General features: G+C 42.6%; 1 protein-coding gene across 2 annotated transcripts in view; it reads left to right on the top strand.

The window, feature by feature from the left end:
* The window catches only part of LRFN2 (leucine rich repeat and fibronectin type III domain containing 2), a 603,579-nt gene that overhangs the window by 467,434 nt on the left and 115,742 nt on the right, over positions 1–20,403 (top strand). For both annotated transcript variants that reach the window (XM_069768326.1, XM_069768325.1), the window contains exon 3: positions 6,940–8,333. In XM_069768326.1, the coding sequence (XP_069624427.1) occupies positions 6,961–8,333 (1,373 nt within the window). In that variant the 5' untranslated portion in view covers positions 6,940–6,960. The remainder of the gene's footprint in view (positions 1–6,939; positions 8,334–20,403) is intronic.

Below are 20,403 nucleotides of genomic sequence, written 5' to 3'. Positions count from 1 at the left end.
TAATAGATAGATAGATAGATAGATAATAGATAGATAGATAATAGATAGATATACAGATATAGATAGATAGATAGATAGATAGATAGATAGATAGATAGATAGATAGATAGATAATAATATAATAATAATAATTTTTATTTATATAGCGCCAACATATTCCGCAGCGCTTTACAAATTATAGAGGGGACTTGTACAGACAATAGACATTACAGCATAACAGAAATACAGTTCAAAACAGATACCAGGAGGAGTGAGGGCCCTGCTGCTCGCAAGCTTACAAACTATGGGGAAAAGGGGAGACACGAGAGGTGGATGGTAACAATTGCTTTAGTTATTCGGACCAGCTATAGTGTAAGGCTCAGGTGTTCATGTAAAGCTGCATGAACCAAGATAGATAGATAGATAGATAGATAATAGATAGATAGAAAATAGATAATAGATAGATAATAGATAGATAGATAGATAATAGATAGATAGATAATAGATAGATAGAAAATAGATAATAGATAGATAGATAGATAGATAGATAGATAGATAGATAGATAGATAGATAATAGATAGATAGAAAATAGATAATAGATAGATAATAGATAGATAGATAATAGATAGATAGAAAATAGATAATAGATAGGTAGATAATGGATAGATAGATAGATAGATAGATAATGGATAGATAGATAGATAGATAGATAGATAGATAGATAGATAATAGATAGATAGATAGATAGATAATAGATAGGTAGATAATAGATAGATAGATAGATAGATAGATAGATAGATAGATAATAGATAGATAGATAGATAGATAGATAGATAGATAGATAGATAGATAGATAAATAGATAGATATAGGAGAGATAGATAGATGACAGATAATAGATAGATAGATAATAGATGATAAATAGTAAATAGATGATAGATAGATAGATAGATAATAGATATATAGATAATAGATAGATAGATAATAGATAGATAGATAATAGATAATAGATAGATAATAGATAGATAGATAATAGATGATAGAGAGATGATAGATAATAGATAGATAGAAAGACAATAGATAGAAGATAGATAATAGATAGATAATAGATAGATAATAGATAGATAGATAGATAATAGATAGATGATAGATAGATAGATGATAGATAGATATAGAATAGATAGATAATAGATAGATATATAGAAAGATAATAGATAGAAGATAGATAGATAGATAGATAGATAATAGATAGAGAGATAATAGATAGATAGATAGATAGATGATAGATGATAGATAGATAGATGATAGATAGATAATAGATGGATAGATAATAAATAGATAGATGTATAGATAGATAGATAGATAAATCGATACATACCGTAATAGATAATAGATAGAAAATAGATAATAGATAGATTAGATAGATAGATAGATAGATAGATAGATAGATAGATCTATAGATAGATAATAGATGATAGATAATAGATAAAAGGATAATAGATGATAGATAATAGATAATAGATAGATAATAGATTTTAAAAAAAAAGAAAAAAGGAGGCAGCGCTCTAATAAATGATTAAAAACAGTTGACTTAAGAAAGGCTTGAGAAAGGCTGGTCACAGACGAAATGTTTCCACTTTTTCTCATCATTATGTGATGAACAAGTAGATCAAACTGCTGCTGTAGACGCTGCTGTTGCTGGATTTCTTGTATAAGCAGTTTGTTAGTCTCCTGGTGCGCCAGCTGCTGTTGTTGGTGCTGGGCTTGCACCAGGTGTTTCACCAGGTCCTCCATGATGTCTGACGTTATTTGCTGGCTTACGGCTGCCTTCTCCCAGGATGTGCAGTATCTCTGTAGCCGTCACATGTGTTCCCCGGGAATGCTGCCTGCACTTCTAACACCAATTGTAGGATTATTAGTCACTTGGGTGTGTCGTGAAGGCAACAAAGGAAGCGTTTCTATTTTATTGTCCGTGCTGCTTTATTGCTGATTCATAAACCAGCCATAAGCAAAGGCAAAACAAAAGTAAGCAAGCCTTAACAAAATCACTTTAATGCCAGTACACATCACACAGGCTGGATAGCATCCAGTATACCGGCTCAGTCTGGATATATCTGTCACGCGGGTGTCAGATGCTACAGATTGTGGCTCTGCATCTGGCTGCAGAAGGTCCTTAATGCTTCTGACTTTTGGACCCAGCGGCAACCTCCTTCCGGCTCTAATTGACACACTAGGACCTGGGTGTTTATATATTCCCAGTCTGCTTCAGGGAGTGGATGCTGATATTCACATTTTTCCCTTGTGAAGGCTTGGAGCTATAGCAGTCGGCTATCTTCCTCTATGGTGTTGTCGGAGGACATTTGGTGTTACCTCTGTGAGTCTGCTGAAGATAAATAGTTTCCCCCTTGATTGTCTCCCTTCTTCTCTTTAGTGTACTCAGGGCCTAGCTCTAGGGATATACAGGGCTTAGGTTCCTGCTCGGCGATTGGTGTGGAACCAATATAGGGATGGTTGGGGAGGCAGGTTGCGATTAGGTCTACCTAGGGGTCTCCACTCCCCCTTTCCCTAGCATTTAGGCTTCCTTCCCCTTGTGTTGCATTTAGTCTTCCCACACAGTGCACAGCAATAACACACAAGAGGCCTTCTCCCTCCTTTGACACAGACAATTTCTCAAACAACAGACTCAATTTTAACATTCAAACTACACCCAGGGGTTTGGTATGTGGGCAGGATTACCCACCCACCTCTCAGGCTGCCTATTAAACCTGCTCAGGAGCACCAAACAATCCTCTTAGTACTATGTGCACTAGACAATATTCCAGGTTTACATCACAGAGGACAGCCACCTCTGTGATACGTACCTCCCATCAAATATGTATCCGAAAGCCACCTTACAGTAGTCAAAAATGTGCAAACAGTTAGGGAAAAGTAAAAGTGCCCATAAAGTGGACACATGCAGGGACTTAATGCCTGTATTACGGAGGTAAAAATATTTCTTTATTATTGAGTTTCAATTAAATATTTGCAGTTATTTATTTTTTTCACAGGCCCCTTGTTTCCCTGCACATTGCTGACTGCAGAATGGGTTATCTAATAGTCAGTCAGTGAGCTTGATCTGATGGGAAATTTATAACACTTGAGTCCATGTTGGAACTTTTCTTTGTTGATTTATGATCACAAATCACGTCGACGCTGAGCAGAACTTTGTAGCCATGAGAAGGAAGTAGAGAGTTCTAAACTCTTTATCATCACCAGCTGACTGACAGATTCTCAGTTAACTCATTCTGCAGCCAGCAAAGGCTTAAAAAAAAAAATCACAAGGTGCACAATTTTTAGCTAAATCTAAATGCAAATATTATTGTTATCACAAAATATGTCTGTATAAGTAGAAAAAAAAACTCCTTTGTGGTGTCCATATCCTTTACATTTCAAAAAAGTGAAACTTAAAGACAAGTAATAAGTAAGTAAGCGCTGATCCTTTACTTCTTAGTATTACCTTTTGCATAAGAAACAATTCATATACAATTCAGCGTGCTCTACCCGAGACGAAAATGAATATAGTGCACGGATTGGCAGCACCAATGTTTTTCACTTGGCATCTTTGACTTTGGTAGTTTTTTCCGAAACACACAAAGTCCTAGGTTTTCCTTTTTTGAGGACTTTGTCTCAAAATATTCCTCCGTTTTACCAAACATTGCACCAAAATCTGCAACTGTTTCCAGTTGAAAAAGTTTCTTATAAAGTTTTATTACACGATAGTAATTTCTAAGTTTACTGTGCATATCTTATAATATAGGTTAAGTACATATAATATTTATATTTATATTTATTATTTATTTATTTTTAAAGGTTTGCACGCGGCATTTTTTGTTGTCTTTTGCGGAATCACTTTCATCCTTATCAAAAGTTGCTGAAGTTTCTTCATTCTTTTTTTCTTTGCTTCTCAATAGACCTTCAGAACACACCTTAAAAAATGTATAAAGAATTACATAAATAAATAAAATCATGTCAAATCCCAGCCGATAACATTTCTTGCAGGGCAAGCTGAAAGATGCACCAAATTCATGAAGAGGCGCATTCTCGGGAATCTGCTACCAGGTTTTAAGCATCATGAAGAGGCAGAGACCCTGATTCCAGAAATGTGTCACTTACTTTACTGGGTGCTGCAGTTTTGAAATAATACATTTTTCTCTGCTGCAGATCTAGCAGTTCTCTGATTTGTGAACCCTGTATAACCCTGCTCACACCACTGATTTTAAGCTTGCTGTGTTCACTGTGCATAGGCAGAAAACTGCCAATATGTGGTGGTGGCAGGGTTGAACTACCAGGCAGCAGGTTTACTAGTCCTCTAATGATGATCTCCAGGGGGTATTTAATCAAACTTACAGCAAGCAGCTCAGTAAGTGACACATCGCTGGAATCAGACTCTCGGCCCCTATATCATGCTACTCTCAGATTAATGTGGTAAAAAGTGGTGACTGACAGATTCCCTTAGTGCATTTTTTTGCATATTAGTCCAATGCACACTTCATCAAGTCTAATTTCCAAAATTACATTCCTGATTAATTGGGGACATTGTGTCGATTCCTCAAGTTTTTCGACATCTTGTTTTCAGGAAATCAGAGGGACTAGAAGGTGCAGCGCAGAGTCTATGAACCTCAATGTAAGCCATATTGCGTCCATGCAAAAAAAAAATGGGGTAATCACTTCGGCCATGGACATGACCCGTAACGTATCCAATTTTTTCCATTCCCTGATGACGAGCAGAGATCTTAAAAAATGTTTAAAGGGGTTGTCCACTTCTCAATCGCTAACACTTGTACTCACCTCCGGTGCCAGTGCTGTTCCAGCAGTGCCGACGCTGTCTCTCCTGGGGATTGTGTAACACTGTGACATCATGAGAACCCTGCGACCAATCAGCGGCCATTTCACTCTCCCTGCCTTCAGACGTATCACATACAGTCAGAGGAGGGAACACTGCTGATCTTCACACTCTTCCTTCAGATGTATGTGATACGTCCGAAAGCGTGAAGAGTGAATCAGCCGCAGGGTTCAGGTGACTTCACGCTGAAAGACAGTGCCGGCCACACTTGAATGGTGCCGACACTATACGGTGAGTATATGAAGGGGTTGCCCGAGTAGTGGACAACCCCTTTAAAGGGAACCTGTCACCTAAATTTGGCGGGACCGGTTTTTGGTCATATGGGCAGAGTTTTCGGGTGTTTGATTCACCCTTTCCTTACCCTCTGGCTGCATGCTGGCCGCAATATTGAACTGGTCATTCTCTGTCCTCCGTATTACACGCCTGCGCAAGGTAATCTTGCCTTTGCATGCGCAGTATGCTTTGCCCAACTGTGGGCAAAGCCGAAAAGCATTAGTGCACATGCACCGGCGCACTGTGTCCCGGAACTATTTCGCTGTGTTCCGGGACTAATTCTTTTCAGCTTTGCCCGCAGTTGGGCAAAGCATACTGCGCATGCGCAAGGCAAGATTAAAAAAAAAGGGAAGAAGCCAGCACTGCTTATGGTCAGAACGCAATAACTGAAGTGCAATTGCACACAAATTCTAACTGTATTTCAAATATGAGACACTTAGCAAACAATTGATCAATTCTTTGAGCTACCCCGCCACTTCACGGCAATCTCATAATGGGGCAGTCCTAATCTTCGTATTTTATTTACGTTGTGCCATTATGGCTTCCTGAATGTATAAAAAAAAAAAAAAAAAAGGACCACATTAAATGCTCCAGGTACAGTTCGCATTTAATGTGGTCCTTTTTTTTTTTTATACATTCAGGAAGCCATAATGGCACAACGTAAATAAAATACGAAGATTAGGACTGCCCCATTATGAGATTGCCGTGAAGTGGCGGGGTAGCTCAAAGAATTGATCAATTGTTTGCTAAGTGTCTCATATTTGAAATACAGTTAGAATTTATGTGCAATTGCACTTCAGTTATTGCGTTCTGACCATAAGCAGTGCTGGCTTCTTCCCCTTTTTTTTTGCTTTGCATTGGTATGTGGCTGACCACCACTGTTGCCGCGCACGCTGGGTTATGTGCGCCATTCTTTCTGTGTTCACTGTGATTGATAGGCTGCTGTGCACACACACAGCAGCCCTGCCCCGCCTCAGGCTCAAGTTAATTGTGCACCTGTGTCTCAGCCTGTCTCACCCTTCATCTTTGGTGCGGGTTTGGCAGTGTGGAAGCCAGATCTGAAATGTCCGTACTGGACCTGATCGGCCTTTACCTGCGCTTGCCTTTCCTGGCACCAAGGGAGTGATTCTGAAAATGCTCCAGGTACAGTTCGCATTTAATGTGGTCCTTTTTTTTTTTTTTATACATCCAGGAAGCCATAATGGCACAACGTAAATAAAATACGAAGATTAGGACTGCCCCATTATGAGATTGCCGTGAAGTGGCGGGGTAGCTCAAAGAATTGATCAATTGTTTGCTAAATGTCTCATATTTTAAATACAGTTAGAATTTATGTGCAATTGCACTTCAGTTATTGCGTTCTGACCATAAGCAGTGCTGGCTTCTTCCCTTTTTTTTTGCTTTGCAAGGCAAGATTGCCTTGCGCAGGCGTGTACTACGGAGGACAGAGAATGAACTTCAATCCAATATTGCGGCCAGCATGCAGCCAGCGGGTAAGGAAAGGGTGAATCAAACACCCGAAAACTCCGCCCATTTGCCGAAAACCGGTGCCGCCAAATTCAGGTGACAGGTTCCCTTTAAGTAATTGAAGCACAGTGTCTAGCTGAAAAGTTTAGAACTGGTCATAACGAAGCTTTGTCTAAAGAAGATTTAGGATTTTTTTGACCTCTGGATAAATTATGAGTTCACACGAAAGATGACTTCAGAGTATGCATTTTTATTATAATTACTACATACAATGTATAAAATGATTTGTGCTGGGAAATGTCTCGGTATTAAAGCCTTCTTGTCTTCTCTCATTGCAGGTATCGTTTTCTGGACTTACAATGGAAAAAATCCTCTGCAGTCTTCTGGTGTTTGGAATGGCAGTAGTGGTCAACTCATGTCCAAAATACTGCGTCTGTCAGAACCTGTCAGAATCGCTAGGAACGTTGTGCCCTTCCAAAGGCTTACTCTTTGTACCTGCAGACATTGATCGAAGGACAGTTGAACTTCGTCTAGGGGGTAATTTTATCATAAGCATTAACCGGCAAGACTTTGCCAACATGACAGGTCTTGTTGACCTCACGTTGTCTAGAAATACCATCAGTTACATTCAGCCGTATTCCTTTGTGGATCTCGAGAGTCTTCGCTCTTTGCATTTGGATAGTAACAGGTTGACCAACTTAGGAGATGACGTATTTCGAGGACTCATCAACCTCCAACATTTGATCATGAATAATAACCAACTCAATAGTATCGCAGACGATGCTTTCGAAGATCTTCTACAAACTCTGGAAGACCTGGATCTTTCTTACAATAATCTTAAAACAATTCCTTGGGATGCCGTACGGCGGATGATCAACTTGCATCAGCTCAGTTTGGACCACAATCTTATATATTACATCACGGAGGGAACGTTTCAGGACCTCAATAAGTTGGCGAGGCTTGACCTAACTTCTAACAGGCTACAAAAACTACCTCCGGATCCAATCTTTGCAAGGTCTCAGACGTTTATGACCTCTGCGACACCGTTTCTGCCCCCTTTATCCCTAAGCTTCGGTGGTAATCCACTTCATTGTAATTGTGAACTGCTGTGGTTGAGGAGGCTCGATAGGGAAGATGATATGGAGACTTGTGCATCACCTTCCGCTTTGAAAGGAAGGTACTTCTGGTATGTTCGAGAAGAGGAATTTGTTTGTGAGCCGCCATTAATTACCCAACATACCCAAAAGTTGCTCGTTTTAGAAGGTCAAACTGCTTCCCTAAAATGTAAAGCGGTTGGAGATCCTGCACCGGTAATCCACTGGGTTGCCCCAGATGGACGCCTGATTGGAAATTCCTCCAGGACAACGGTCTATGATAATGGCACTCTAGATATCTTAATAACCACATCCAAGGATTATGGGACCTTCACTTGTATTGCGGCTAATGCTGCCGGAGAGTTAACGGCGGCGGTTGAATTATCGATCGTTCAGTTGCCACATCTCAGCAATGGCACGGGCCGCACCGCTCCGCCAAAATCACGGCTTTCCGACATCACCAGCTCTAGCAAAACTACCCGAGGGGAGGTCAAGACTCAACCGGAGAAGGCTGTTGTAGTATCAGAGGTGACGACTACTTCTGCGCTAGTTAAGTGGTCAGTGAGCAAGTCTGCTCCCAAAGTTAAAATGTACCAACTTCAATACAATTGCTCAGATGATGAAGTTCTGATCTACAGGTAAAGTACAACTTTTAATATTCGTACAAACAGGTAATAACGTTCACCAGAAAATGATAATACAGAAAAATACATTTCCCATTTCTAATGTAAAAACGTTCTTGCATTTCCATAAGAAGACTTAAAGGTAAGAAAAACTGATATTTTCTCATAAATATATTTGGATTTTTATTACTATTTTTTTTTTCCATATTTTTAGTTTATTATGAGGTTGAAAAATATATATAAAAAATGAGAAAGAACATCTATTTTATTTATCTAACTGTATCGACCAGATTACTTATATGAATGGTTTTATGAGTGATTTATGTTCTTATTTTACTATTTTAGAATATTTATTAGTGTGTTTTTCTAAGAAAATCATCTAAGTAGAGACTATAAAGGTGCTAAGTGTGGGTAGAGGTCATAACTAGTAATAGAGAAATCTTATGGGTTCTTACTTTACAATGAGCCAAAAAGATGAAAAAACTATGTTTTATAAGGGTTCTCTGAGATGTTTGCGGGATCTGACCTCTAGGACCCCTGACAATCAGCGCAATAAAGGGGCTGTGGTTTCTATGAACGTTACATCCCTTCATTTACACTTGAGCTTTTGGATTTGGAAGTCAGACCCCTGTTAAGCTTCGAAGAATTCCTTTAATCAGTAAACTAACTAGTGAGTTAATTAATTAATTACCAAATTATCACCAATAATGACAAGATTATAAATGAAGAAAAACTATAAAAATTTAAAAAAAAACTATGATAAAATCATAGATTTTTTTAAGCTAAATATTCCAGAATTTTGGATGAATTTTGGCCACAAAAACTGTTTTACGTGGCTAATATTTCATTTATTATGTGTTTTAGACTTCTGACTTGCTTAACAAATGGTTGGTAGTTATCAAATTATTCCCGAAGGTGAGGGGATGCAAATAATTTTTCATTGGATACATTAAAACGAAACATCACATTTAAAAATAAAAAAAAATTTAAGTGAAAGTCATATATATGTATCTACTATATAATTGTCTAAGGGTCACTTCCGTCTGTCTGTCTTTCTGTCACGGATATTCATTGGTCGCGGCCTCTGTCTGTCATGGAAATCCATGTCGCTGATTGGTCGCGGCAAAACAGCCTCAACCAATCAGCGACGGGCACAGTCCAGAAGAAAATGGCCGCTCCTTACTCCCCGCAGTCAGTGCCCGGCGCCCGCATACTCCCCTCCAGTCACCGCTCACACAGGGTTAATGCCGCCGGCGGTAACGGACCGCGTTATGCTGCAGGTAACGCACTCCGTTACCGCCGCTATTAACCCTGTGTGTCCCCAACTTTTTACTATTGATGCTGCCTATGCGGCATCAATAGTAAAAAAATGTAATGTTAAAAATAATAAAAAAACAAAAAACCTGCTATACTCACCCTCCGTTGTCCGCTGAGCCGCTCGCGCCTGCTGCCAGCTTCCGTTCCCGGCGATGCATTGCAAAATTACCCAGAAGACTTAACAGTCTCGTGAGATCGCTAAGTCATCTGGGTAATTTCGCAATGCACCCTGGGAACGGAAGATGGCGGCAGCTGCGCGCGTATCGTCGGAGTTTCGGTGGATCCCAGGGGGTGAGTATATAACTATTTTTTATTTTAATTATTTTTTTAACAGGGATATGGTGCCCACACTGCTGTATACTACGTGGGCTGTGTTAGATACCGCGTGGCTGCTATATACTACGTGGCCAGTGTTATATACTATGTGGGCTGTGTGATATATTACGTGGTCACTGTTATATACTGCGTGGGCTGTGCTATATATTATGTGGCCAGTGTTATATACTGCGTGGCCTGTGTTATATACTGCATGGGTTGTGTTATATACTACGTCGCCTGTGTTATATACTGCGTGGGCTGTGTTATATAGTACGTGGCTGTGTTATATACTAGGTGGGCAGTGTTATATACTATGTGGGCTGTGTGATATACTCCGTGAGCTGTGCTATATATTACGTGGCCACTGTTATATACTGCGTGGGCAGTGTTATACACTACGTGGCTGCTATGTACTGCGTGGGCTGTGCTATATATATTACATGGCCAGTGTTATTTACTGCGTGGCCTGTGTTATATACTACGTCGCCTGTGTTATATACTGCGTGGCTGCTATATACTGCGTGGGCTGTGTTATATACTACGTCGCCTGTGTTATATACTGCATGGCTGCTATACACTGCGTGGCCTGTGTTATATACTACGTCGCCTGTTTTATATACTGCATGGCTGCTATATACTGCGTGGGCTTTGTTATATAGTACGTGGCTGTGTTATATACTGCGTGGCCACTGTTATATATTGCGTGGCCTATATTAATGCATCGGGTATTCTACAATATGTATGTATGTATATAGCAGCCACATAGTATATAGCACAGGCCACATAGTATTTGTCTGCTATATACTACATGGCTCCTATATACTATGTGGCCTGTGCTATATATTATGTGGCTGCTATATACATACATAAATACATATTCTAGAATACCCGATGCGTTAGAATCGGGCCACGATCTATCCATTTTTGTTGATTAAAGTAATTGTGGTGTGTTGATTCCGACGTTTGCAGACAGATTTTAAAATTGTTTTCAAAAGTTTTAAAAACTTTTTTAAAAAGTCGAAAAATGTTTACTACTCCACTATCTGGGTGGCAAGTATGACTTTGCTAGCAGGGGGGATCGTTTATCCAGGTGTTAGATGACAGATTTTTAAAAAAGGTTTTAAAAGTTTTATAAACTTTTCAAAACGTCAAAAAATATTTTAATGCTCCACTCTTTGGGTAGCAAAGATGACTTGGCTAGAAAAGATTCCTATATTAACAATTTTCTTGTGTCTGAATTTTTTTTTTTTATTCTTTTACGTTCTTGGGACTTACAAGTTCTAAGTTATACCATTGTTTTGGCGGCATCGGGGCTTCTATTCTATGCAGGGGAGGATGTTTGGCAACTACTGCTGCTCTTTATTAACATGGCAGCAGAGGTTGTTAGAATTAGAAAATCTAATATATGACAAATTATTCAAGAAGTTTATTCTTGAAATCCCACCTTAAATTCTTTCTCCTATTTTTGCCTACTTTTTTTTTTAGAAAAAAAAAGCAGAAAAAGTGAGCAAGTGGATAGTGACATCATAATACAGACTCTCCCACAATAAGAATGACAATGTTTCAGCACCTAGTTAGCGTTTCCTTTCCCACCCTCAGTGTAAATAACATCTTTCCGGTATCCACTATCATCCCCGAGTCCAATCTCCATTATAATCAGATTGGCAGACGCGTTTCACACCAATTTAAATTCCATTTAATGCATAATTTAAATCCTAATTTACTCATCACCAACAGATTCCCTGACTGTAAATATTATATAACCTTCCTTTCTTTCAAAGTGAGAGCCGAGAACAATTTCATTTTCTCTTAATGTCTGGGGAAGTCAATTAAAATTAACCGTTTCAATCAAATATATTGAGAATTAGCATATGTCAAATCTGTATCCTTGGCCACAAAGGCGTTCATAGAAAACAGAATATAGAAAATAAATATTAACTGTAGTTGCACAATATAAAACAAGCTCATATATCCTAAGCCAGAAAAAAAAGTAACCATAGGGTATATAATTAATATATGCTACATTGTCTTCGACCAATTTGAATTTCCACAATTGAAGTTATTTATCTTTTTAATTGTAATACCATGCCTGGCCATGGGGTGTGCTGTTGCAAACATGAGCAGCGCAAATTACAAAGAACCTCCTTTTAGACATGGAAAGTACAAGTCTATACAGTGACGCCCAGTGGTAGGAATGTATAGTTCACTTATCTATATAAAGTAAAACATTGCAACACAAAGGTCAAATTTGCCACTCAGAAAGCAAAAAATGTTGCAAATTTTAGTACCAACATAAGGCAGGCCCTTTCCCACCATACACTGCAACAGAAAGATATCATCCTTGTCTTAGAATTCCTATGTAATACGACTTGAATTGAAGCCTGGTATAGTTTTCCTTTCCAGGATCTCATATGAATTGTGAGAGAATAAACCTCCAGAAGAAGCACAATATGGATCTGTTAAAGTCCGATCTGCTTTACAGCCATACTGTAACGTAGTTCTGTACCATTGTAACCTGGAATCTTAATAGATCTTCCACAAACAGATTTTGCAGGTGCCAGAGAAACCTTGGACTTCATTCTTTAACCACTCTACTGAGATTCAGAGTTAGACAGGGCCCCTTGGGTTGGTTCCATGGAGTGGCTGATGGAGCCGGCTGGCAGAGAGGGTCATATAAGCCAGGTCAATACCAAAGAGGTCAGAAAACAAAGTCAGAAATGTTAGACAAAGGTCAAAAGAATCTGAGGTCATCAATTAAATTAAATACAGGAGTAAGACAGCAGAGGTGCAGAGGCAGAACCAGGGTCAGGTATAATCTATAACTGGCAATGAGAATTAGGAAGATATGGGGTGGGAGTTAATGAGACAACCATGTTCAGGAATTAACCCCCAAAGCATCACAACAAAGGTGTGATGTCCCTAGTGAAAAAAGGAAAAGCAGGAGCACAGACGTGGATGAAACACGTGCGCATGAGGTCTTTAAGGTAAGAATGTTTTTTGTAAAAAAAGTAGAGTGCACAAGGACAATGTAACGTCTGACCGAGGCCACAGGTTCATAAGGCTGCCTCGGACAGACTTGGTACAAGCCACTCCATCTGGCAGACTCCAGAGAAATCCCAGTACCCTTTATTTCCTGTACAAGGATCTGGTTTTACAACAGCACCCAGTCGAATGCTACCATGGACGGGCCGCCGCCATGGGTAGGAATGGTTGCCAAGCAAGGCCAAAGCTGAGAGGTCACGTCAAGGACAAAATCAGGATTTGCAGCAATAGTCAGAAACAAGCCGGGTCAAAAACAGGAGTAAACTAAGAAAGCAGGAGCAGAAGACGCACACCTAGACAGGGGATTACTAAGCTATACCTGGGAGTTTCCAGCAGTTTGCTGAAACGCTTAGTAGGGTGTGGTGCTCTCCAATTGGCTTGAACAGGAAACTGATTAATTCAGTTGGAAAGCACACACTCCCATACTGCCAAACTTGATAATACTACGGGTCCCAGCCACTCTAACTTTAGTGGCTGGACAGAGCCCGCTATCCAGAGCTTCTGGTTCTGAGAACTCTATCACCAGCGCCGCCTGCAGGGTGAATACGGCGGTGCCTGGCGACTAAGAAAGCAGGAGCAGAAGGCGCACACCTAGACAGGGGAACACTAAGCTATACCTGGCAGATTTCTGCAGTAAGCTGGAAGCCTTAGTGGGGTGTGGTGCTCTCCAATTGGCAGGACAGAGCCCGCTATCCAGAGCTTCTGGTTCTGAGAACTCTATTACCAGCGCCGCCTGCAGGGTGAATACGGCGGTGCCTGGTGACTAAGAAAGCAGGAGCAGAAGACGCACACCTAGACAGGGGAACACTAAGCTATACCTGGCAGATTTCTGCAGTAAGCTGGAAGCCTTAGTAGGGTGTTGTGCTCTCCAATTGGCAGGACAGAGCCTGCTATCCAGAGCTTCTGGTTCTGAGAACTCTATCACCAGCAGGAGCAGAAGACGCACACCTAGACAGGGCAACACTAAGCTATACCTGGCAGTTTCCTGCAGGACAGAGCCCGCTATCCAGAGCTTCTGGTTCTGAGAACTATCACCAGCGCCGCCTGCAGGGTGAATACGGCGGTGCCTGGTGACAGACGCAGATGTCGCATGAGCAGGTTCTGGTGGAGATGTGGCAGACAGCATAAAACACCGCATTGATGTGGACCGTGGCTAGGCTCAGTATCCCGATACTTCTAGGCACTAGTGGTACCCACGAGGCAATGCTGCCTAATGAGCTCTACCACCTCCAGCCTTCGCAATTCCAGAGAGGGTAAAAATAGGGTGAATTCTTAACGGAGTCCAAGTCAGTGCAGGTTCTTCAGACGCTGGGTTGTTAATGATCTCATTTATCTTGCTGCGTAAGTTCTCCGAGAGGAAGATGCATAAATACATCAAAGTCCTTACTTCTAAACAGCCAACTTTTCCCGGCGTGAACTTTACCATGTTTTTTTTCTCCACTTTATTAAAACTTTTTGCAGTGAAATTATAGAGTGATTTATTATTCCATTGTAAAATGACAAAATGATAATTACTAGTATTATTTTCTGTTCTTTTTTTTATTTTTAGAATTTCAGAATTAGCATAAACTGCCGTAGTGATACACAGGCCGTAAAGACAGGCGCTAGCACTCATTTTAACAACAATCAAATTACAGAGCAGGAGACAGAAAGAGTTTCAATAACTTTATAAAATGTGGCGCAAAAAGAAAACTCAAAGGTTATAAAGTGAAAATTCACCAATTATTATAAGAAAAATGCCCTAATGCAATAAGTGACAGCAAAGTCATTTAGTAACTATTTTTGAAGCCCACCTTATAGAGATTCTAGCCATCACAATAGGTAAAGACATTATTTCACAAGTTGCTTTTTTGCTGCTTTTTTTCTGCAGCCAAAACTTAATCTCTTGATAGTAAGAAAAAGCTGCAGACGAAAAGCAGGTTTAGCTGACTTTTTTGCTGCTTTTCTTGCTGCTTTTTTTACAGCGTTTTTTAGGACCCCAAAGTTCAGCTTTGCTTCCACCATACAAGCATGGACAATGCAAGGTATTAGGCCAGCAAGGCAAGATGTACAGTATGTGACACCATAAAACATTATGTTTTATGGTGTCACAATTTGATCAAATTATTTAGTTGAAAAATATTTTTATATCTGAAAAAATAGTCACTATTTTGAATAAAAAAGTTCATAAGGTCATGAAAAAATTACACACTTGCAAATGTAAACACAGCAGGGGGAGCTGAATTGGTCTGGAATAGTTTACCTAAGACATTGGCAGTGCATTTTGTAAGGTCAATGCTGTTTACTTTCATACATTGGTGGTCAGTAGTGATGAGCAAATATACTCGTTACTCGAGATTTCCCGAGCATGCTCGGGGGTCCTCTGAGTATTTCTTAGTGCTCAGAGATTTAGTTTTCATCGCCGCAGCTGAATGATTTACGGAGCAGCTTGTAGCTGAAGAAATGGATGCCGGATATAGGATCACCACCAATATGACATTGATGACCTATAGAAGTCATCAATATTCTGTGACCATAAACCCCTTTAATAGCCTGCACAAGACCTGTGTCACCCCCAGCAGATAAGGCATGACATCGGTCTCAAAGTTCTGCGGTCATCTTATGAGGAGTTAATACAAAAATTAGGACTGCTTAAAATTATGAAGGGCTGAGTCCGGCCCACAACCGGGACCTTATGAGGTCATCATAGAGGAGTGAGTGGGTGGGACTCGGGGTCTGATAAAAGATCGATCCCAATTATCATCAGTGTTCGTACAAGAAAGTTACATTTTCATGTATGTAGGGCCCCCATCTGACGGCCAAATCGAAGCTCTCCTTCGGCTAAACTGAATCGTCTCGCGATCGGTGAAGTTCTCCAGTTAATCCTTTTTATTATATGTATCTGTTTATGCTGTTTTGTTTTGTCCCCTTTGTAAAACCTTTGTATATTTTCCATAAACACTGTCTCCCTTTGGATTAAATATAATAATTAATAGTTCTCTTCCTTCTGTTCTATAAACTACGCCTCGAAGCCATAGCTACCGTAATTGTGTCCATTCCACCGAAACAGAGTCGTGGTGGTGGCGAGTAGTCTGGGGTTGTCAGAGGTGGCCGTGATCGCACCAGAGTGTACACATTTTCATTGTGTTGGAATCTGGAGGTGTATATGCCGTACGTTCACGGGTAATATTCTGACAGCCGGCCTAATGGTGGGAACAGGCTGCGGCCTTCTCTGTTGATTGTCGGCAATCGTGTGTTTGTCCGGTTGATAGGGGGCAGCAGGGAGCTGTTCGTTCCAAAGATCACATCGGGTGGTACGCGTGACCTTCCCGACCTGTGATATCAGGGATTTGTGGGATTAGAAAAGTCCTGACAAATCTTCGGGATCCGTGACAACCTGCATACCCAAAATGATAAAAAAATAAGTTGATTATAATGGTGAGCAAAGTCTTTACTTCAGTGTGTGGTGCAATGCTGACCGATTAGCCTTTATTTCAGATAATTTTTTTGTTACTTGTTTATTTTTTGGGGTTTCAGAGTTACATGTAGCAAGTGGCAATATTGATATTTCCTGCTTTTATCGCCACCGGAGAAGCATAAACTGGTGACTTGTTTTGACGAAGCTTGTATGTAAAATAAGAAGAAGCCGCCGTTTCCAAATCTCGAATACCGTAATATCGTACATTAAAAAATGTTCCAGATTCTAAGTTTCTCCAGAGCTTGTCATCAGTTTCCGGCATCCTCCAGCGATCGTCTTCAGTTCCCGTCCATATCTCCCGTCTCATTGGTTACTGAGCTGTATTAAAGAGATGGCTCCAGCTGGTTCCAAGCGGTGCGCGGAGTAAGCGGCGGAAACATTTAATAAGATTGTTAGGATAGCACTTAATATCCAACCCATCCCAATTATTCTCATCGTCCTCTCATGAACGGGCGGCGTATTCAAACGTGTACTTATTTTTTCTAATAAAAGAAACTTGCAATTTCAAAACCAGTTTTCTGCCCTCGAACTTCTCTGATATCTCAAGATGGAGTAAATGAGAAATGGACTTGGGAATCGAGAGAGTAGAAAAATGTCACAGAAGTTTCGATTATTCTCTTTATATTTATCAACAATCTACTCAAGTGAAAGAAAACAGCGGATAAATCTTCAAGAGAAGAAATGGGAAAATGAATTCCAGCGGAGTTAAGTTCTACGTAATTTCCAGAACACGGAATTTTGGTAATTTTCTCTGCACAAAATCAGCAACATTGTATCCAGCTGCCGGAGCCATTATACTGAGCCATAGAGGGTCGGCAAAGGACTAAGAAAACCCGAAAAGAATACATCACCTCTCCGGATGCCCCACTCTTTATTGCCCATCGTCTAGTCCTCAGGGTTTCTTCTCTCCACATTGAGAGCCGCATTTTCAGTTTCTTCCCTCTAGAAACAGGAAAGATCTATAATATAACGCTGGGAGCGTCACTCTGTCCGAAGCCTTTATAGACTGCGCAGGCGCAAGCGCCGGCGCAGTCTGGCCCCCACAGAGTGACGCTCCCAGGAGATCGCGGTATGCGTAAGCACTGAACGCATACCGCGATCTCCACCGGAGAGTCAGGGACCGTGGACGCGCCAGGAGGGAGGGTAAGTATAGTCATCTGTCCTCCGTTCCAGCGCTGCGTGCGGCTCCGTCTTCCGGCTCCTCTGCTGTGACAGAGTCCAGTCACAGGCAGAGGAGCCGGAGTGTGTGTTCAAGAAAATGGCGCCGGAAAGCGCGGACTGCGCAGGCGCCGATTCCTGCTGCCGGAATTGGCGCCTGCGCAGTCCGCGCTTTCCGGCGCCATTTTCTTGAACACACACTCCGGCTCCACTGCAGGTGTGTCTTTAAGAAAATGGCGCCGGAGAGCGCGGACTGCGCAGGCGCCGATTCCTGCTGCCGGAATCGGCGCCTGCGCAGTCCGCGCTTTCCGGCGCCATTTTCTTGAAGACACACCTGCAGTGGAGCCGGACGATAGGTGAGTATGGTATTTTTTTTTTATATATGGCAGCAGCATACGGGGGCATATAATACAATAGTGGCGCAGGATGGGAGCAGCACATGACAGAACGGGCGCAGGATGGCAGCAGCACATGACAGAACGGGCGCAGGATGGCAGCAGCGCATGACAGAATGGGCGCAGGATGGCAGCAGCACATGACAGAACGGGCGCAGGATGGCAGCAGCGCATGACAGAACGGGCGCAGGATGGCAGCAGCACATGACAGAACGGGCGCAGGATGGCAGCAGCACATGACAGAACGGGCGCAGGATGGCAGCAGCACATGACAGAACGGGCGCAGGATGGCAGCAGCGCATGACATAACGGGCGCAGGATGGCAGCAGGATGGGAGCAGCACATGACAGAACGGGCGCAGGATGGCAGCAGCACATGACAGAACGGGCGCAGGATGGCAGCAGCACATGACAGAACGGGCGCAGGATGGCAGCAGCGCATGACATAACGGGCGCAGGATGGCAGCAGGATGGGAGCAGCACATGACAGAACGGGCGCAGGATGGCAGCAGCACATGACAGAACGGGCGCAGGATGGCAGCAGCACATGACAGAACGGGCGCAGGATGGCAGCAGGATGGGAGCAGCACATGACAGAACGGGCGCAGGATGGCAGCAGCACATGACAGAACGGGCGCAGGATGGCAGCAGCACATGACAGAATGGGCGCAGGATGGCAGCAGCGCATGACATAACGGGCGCAGGATGGCAGCAGGATGGGAGCAGCGCATGACAGAACGGGCGCAGGATGGCAGCAGCGCATGACAGAACGGGCGCAGGATGGCAGCAGCACATGACAGAACGAGCGCAGGATGGCAGCAGGATGGGAGCAGCACATGACAGAACGGGCGCAGGATGGCAGCAGCGCATGACAGAACGGGCGCAGGATGGCAGCAGCACATGACAGAACGAGCGCAGGATGGCAGCAGGATGGGAGCAGCACATGACAGAACGGGCGCAGGATGGCAGCAGCGCATGACAGAACGGGCGCAGGATGGGAGCAGCACATGACAGAACGGGCGCAGGATGGGAGCAGCACATGACAGAACGGGCGCAGGATGGCAGCAGCGCATGACAGAACGGGCGCAGGATGGCAGCAGCACATGACAACGGGTATCCGTGACTCCTGTGAGCTCTCGTATAAAACCATTTACCTTACCTTATGACACCCCGGAGTAACGGCCACCTCCCCCTTTCCTGCGACAGAGGATTACCCCCTATTAAACACACGACAATTAAATTGGATTAATTGGCCACAGCAGCCGTTTATTAAAATTTAACATACAACAATATAATAACAGTAAACCCCGGAAGTGGATGGTCCTCGAAGCCCGAAACCAGTATTAACGTTTTTCAGCCAACCGTCCCACCTATTTTGGCCTTATAACCGCCTTACCCCCAGCCGCTAAGCACCAGCTCGGAGGCAAACTCCACCCGCCAGGCCAAAACCGCACACCAGTTTGTGGGTCCCCCAATAATCCCCTCCACGGGATTATCCATACCCCTTTTACCATTTCAAATTACCCCGGGGAGTCCAGGACCTATTGAGATCCCCACCCCCCACCCCCCCCGGCAATCCGCCATTTTCCACTTCCACCAACTTCGAGGACCACCACCCCAGCCACAAACATAAATGTACTAACCCCTTAGCCATTTATGTCCCTCCACACCTTCAAAGCTGTTTCGATGCCCTCCTGGATCGCCAGACACCACATGTCGGTACCAACTGCATTCAAGTGCACCCCATCCAACCTCCAATAACCTCCCGTACCGGACTCCAAATTTATATGACGCACCACCACCGCTCCGTTCCTTGCCATGAACCTCGAAACAGCTTTGTTTACCTTAATCCTTGCCCTGTTCACCCCTTCTGGTGACCTAGCACCCCGCCAAACCTTCCGCGGTACGATGTCCGACCACACTACCAAGACCTTTGGAAACATCGCCCATAACCTCAATACGTCGAACTTAATATCTTTTATAAGTTCCCTGCATGGCCTTTTCCCGAGGTCATTACCCCCCAGGTGAATAACTAAAATTTGTGGGACCTGGTCCCAACGCACGAAACGATGGAAGTCCGGTAAAAATTGACTCCATGTCATGCCCCTTTTCCCGATCCATCTCAGCGTTGCGACGTCCCGCGAAAACCCCAATTGGCGGCCATCCGGGCGAACCGCTGCCCTCTCCGCCGCCCAGAACACGAACGAGTGTCCCATTATCCACACCAGCCTTCTATCTGTGTTCTGTAAGAGAATAAACATTGACACCGATCATTTCGAGAAAACCCACCGAATACGTGACCATGTAAAATTAAACCAGACATTACCGGGCACAATGGACAATTTGGAACTTGAAATAACACTAATTTGCACCCTTTGCCAGTTACATCCGTTTTTGAC

Source organism: Ranitomeya imitator, chromosome 5, assembly GCF_032444005.1.
Source record: "Ranitomeya imitator isolate aRanImi1 chromosome 5, aRanImi1.pri, whole genome shotgun sequence".
Taxonomy (NCBI): domain Eukaryota; kingdom Metazoa; phylum Chordata; class Amphibia; order Anura; family Dendrobatidae; genus Ranitomeya; species Ranitomeya imitator.
The sequence above is the reverse complement of the archived record's forward strand: the minus strand, read 5'-3'. Positions and strand labels throughout refer to the sequence as shown.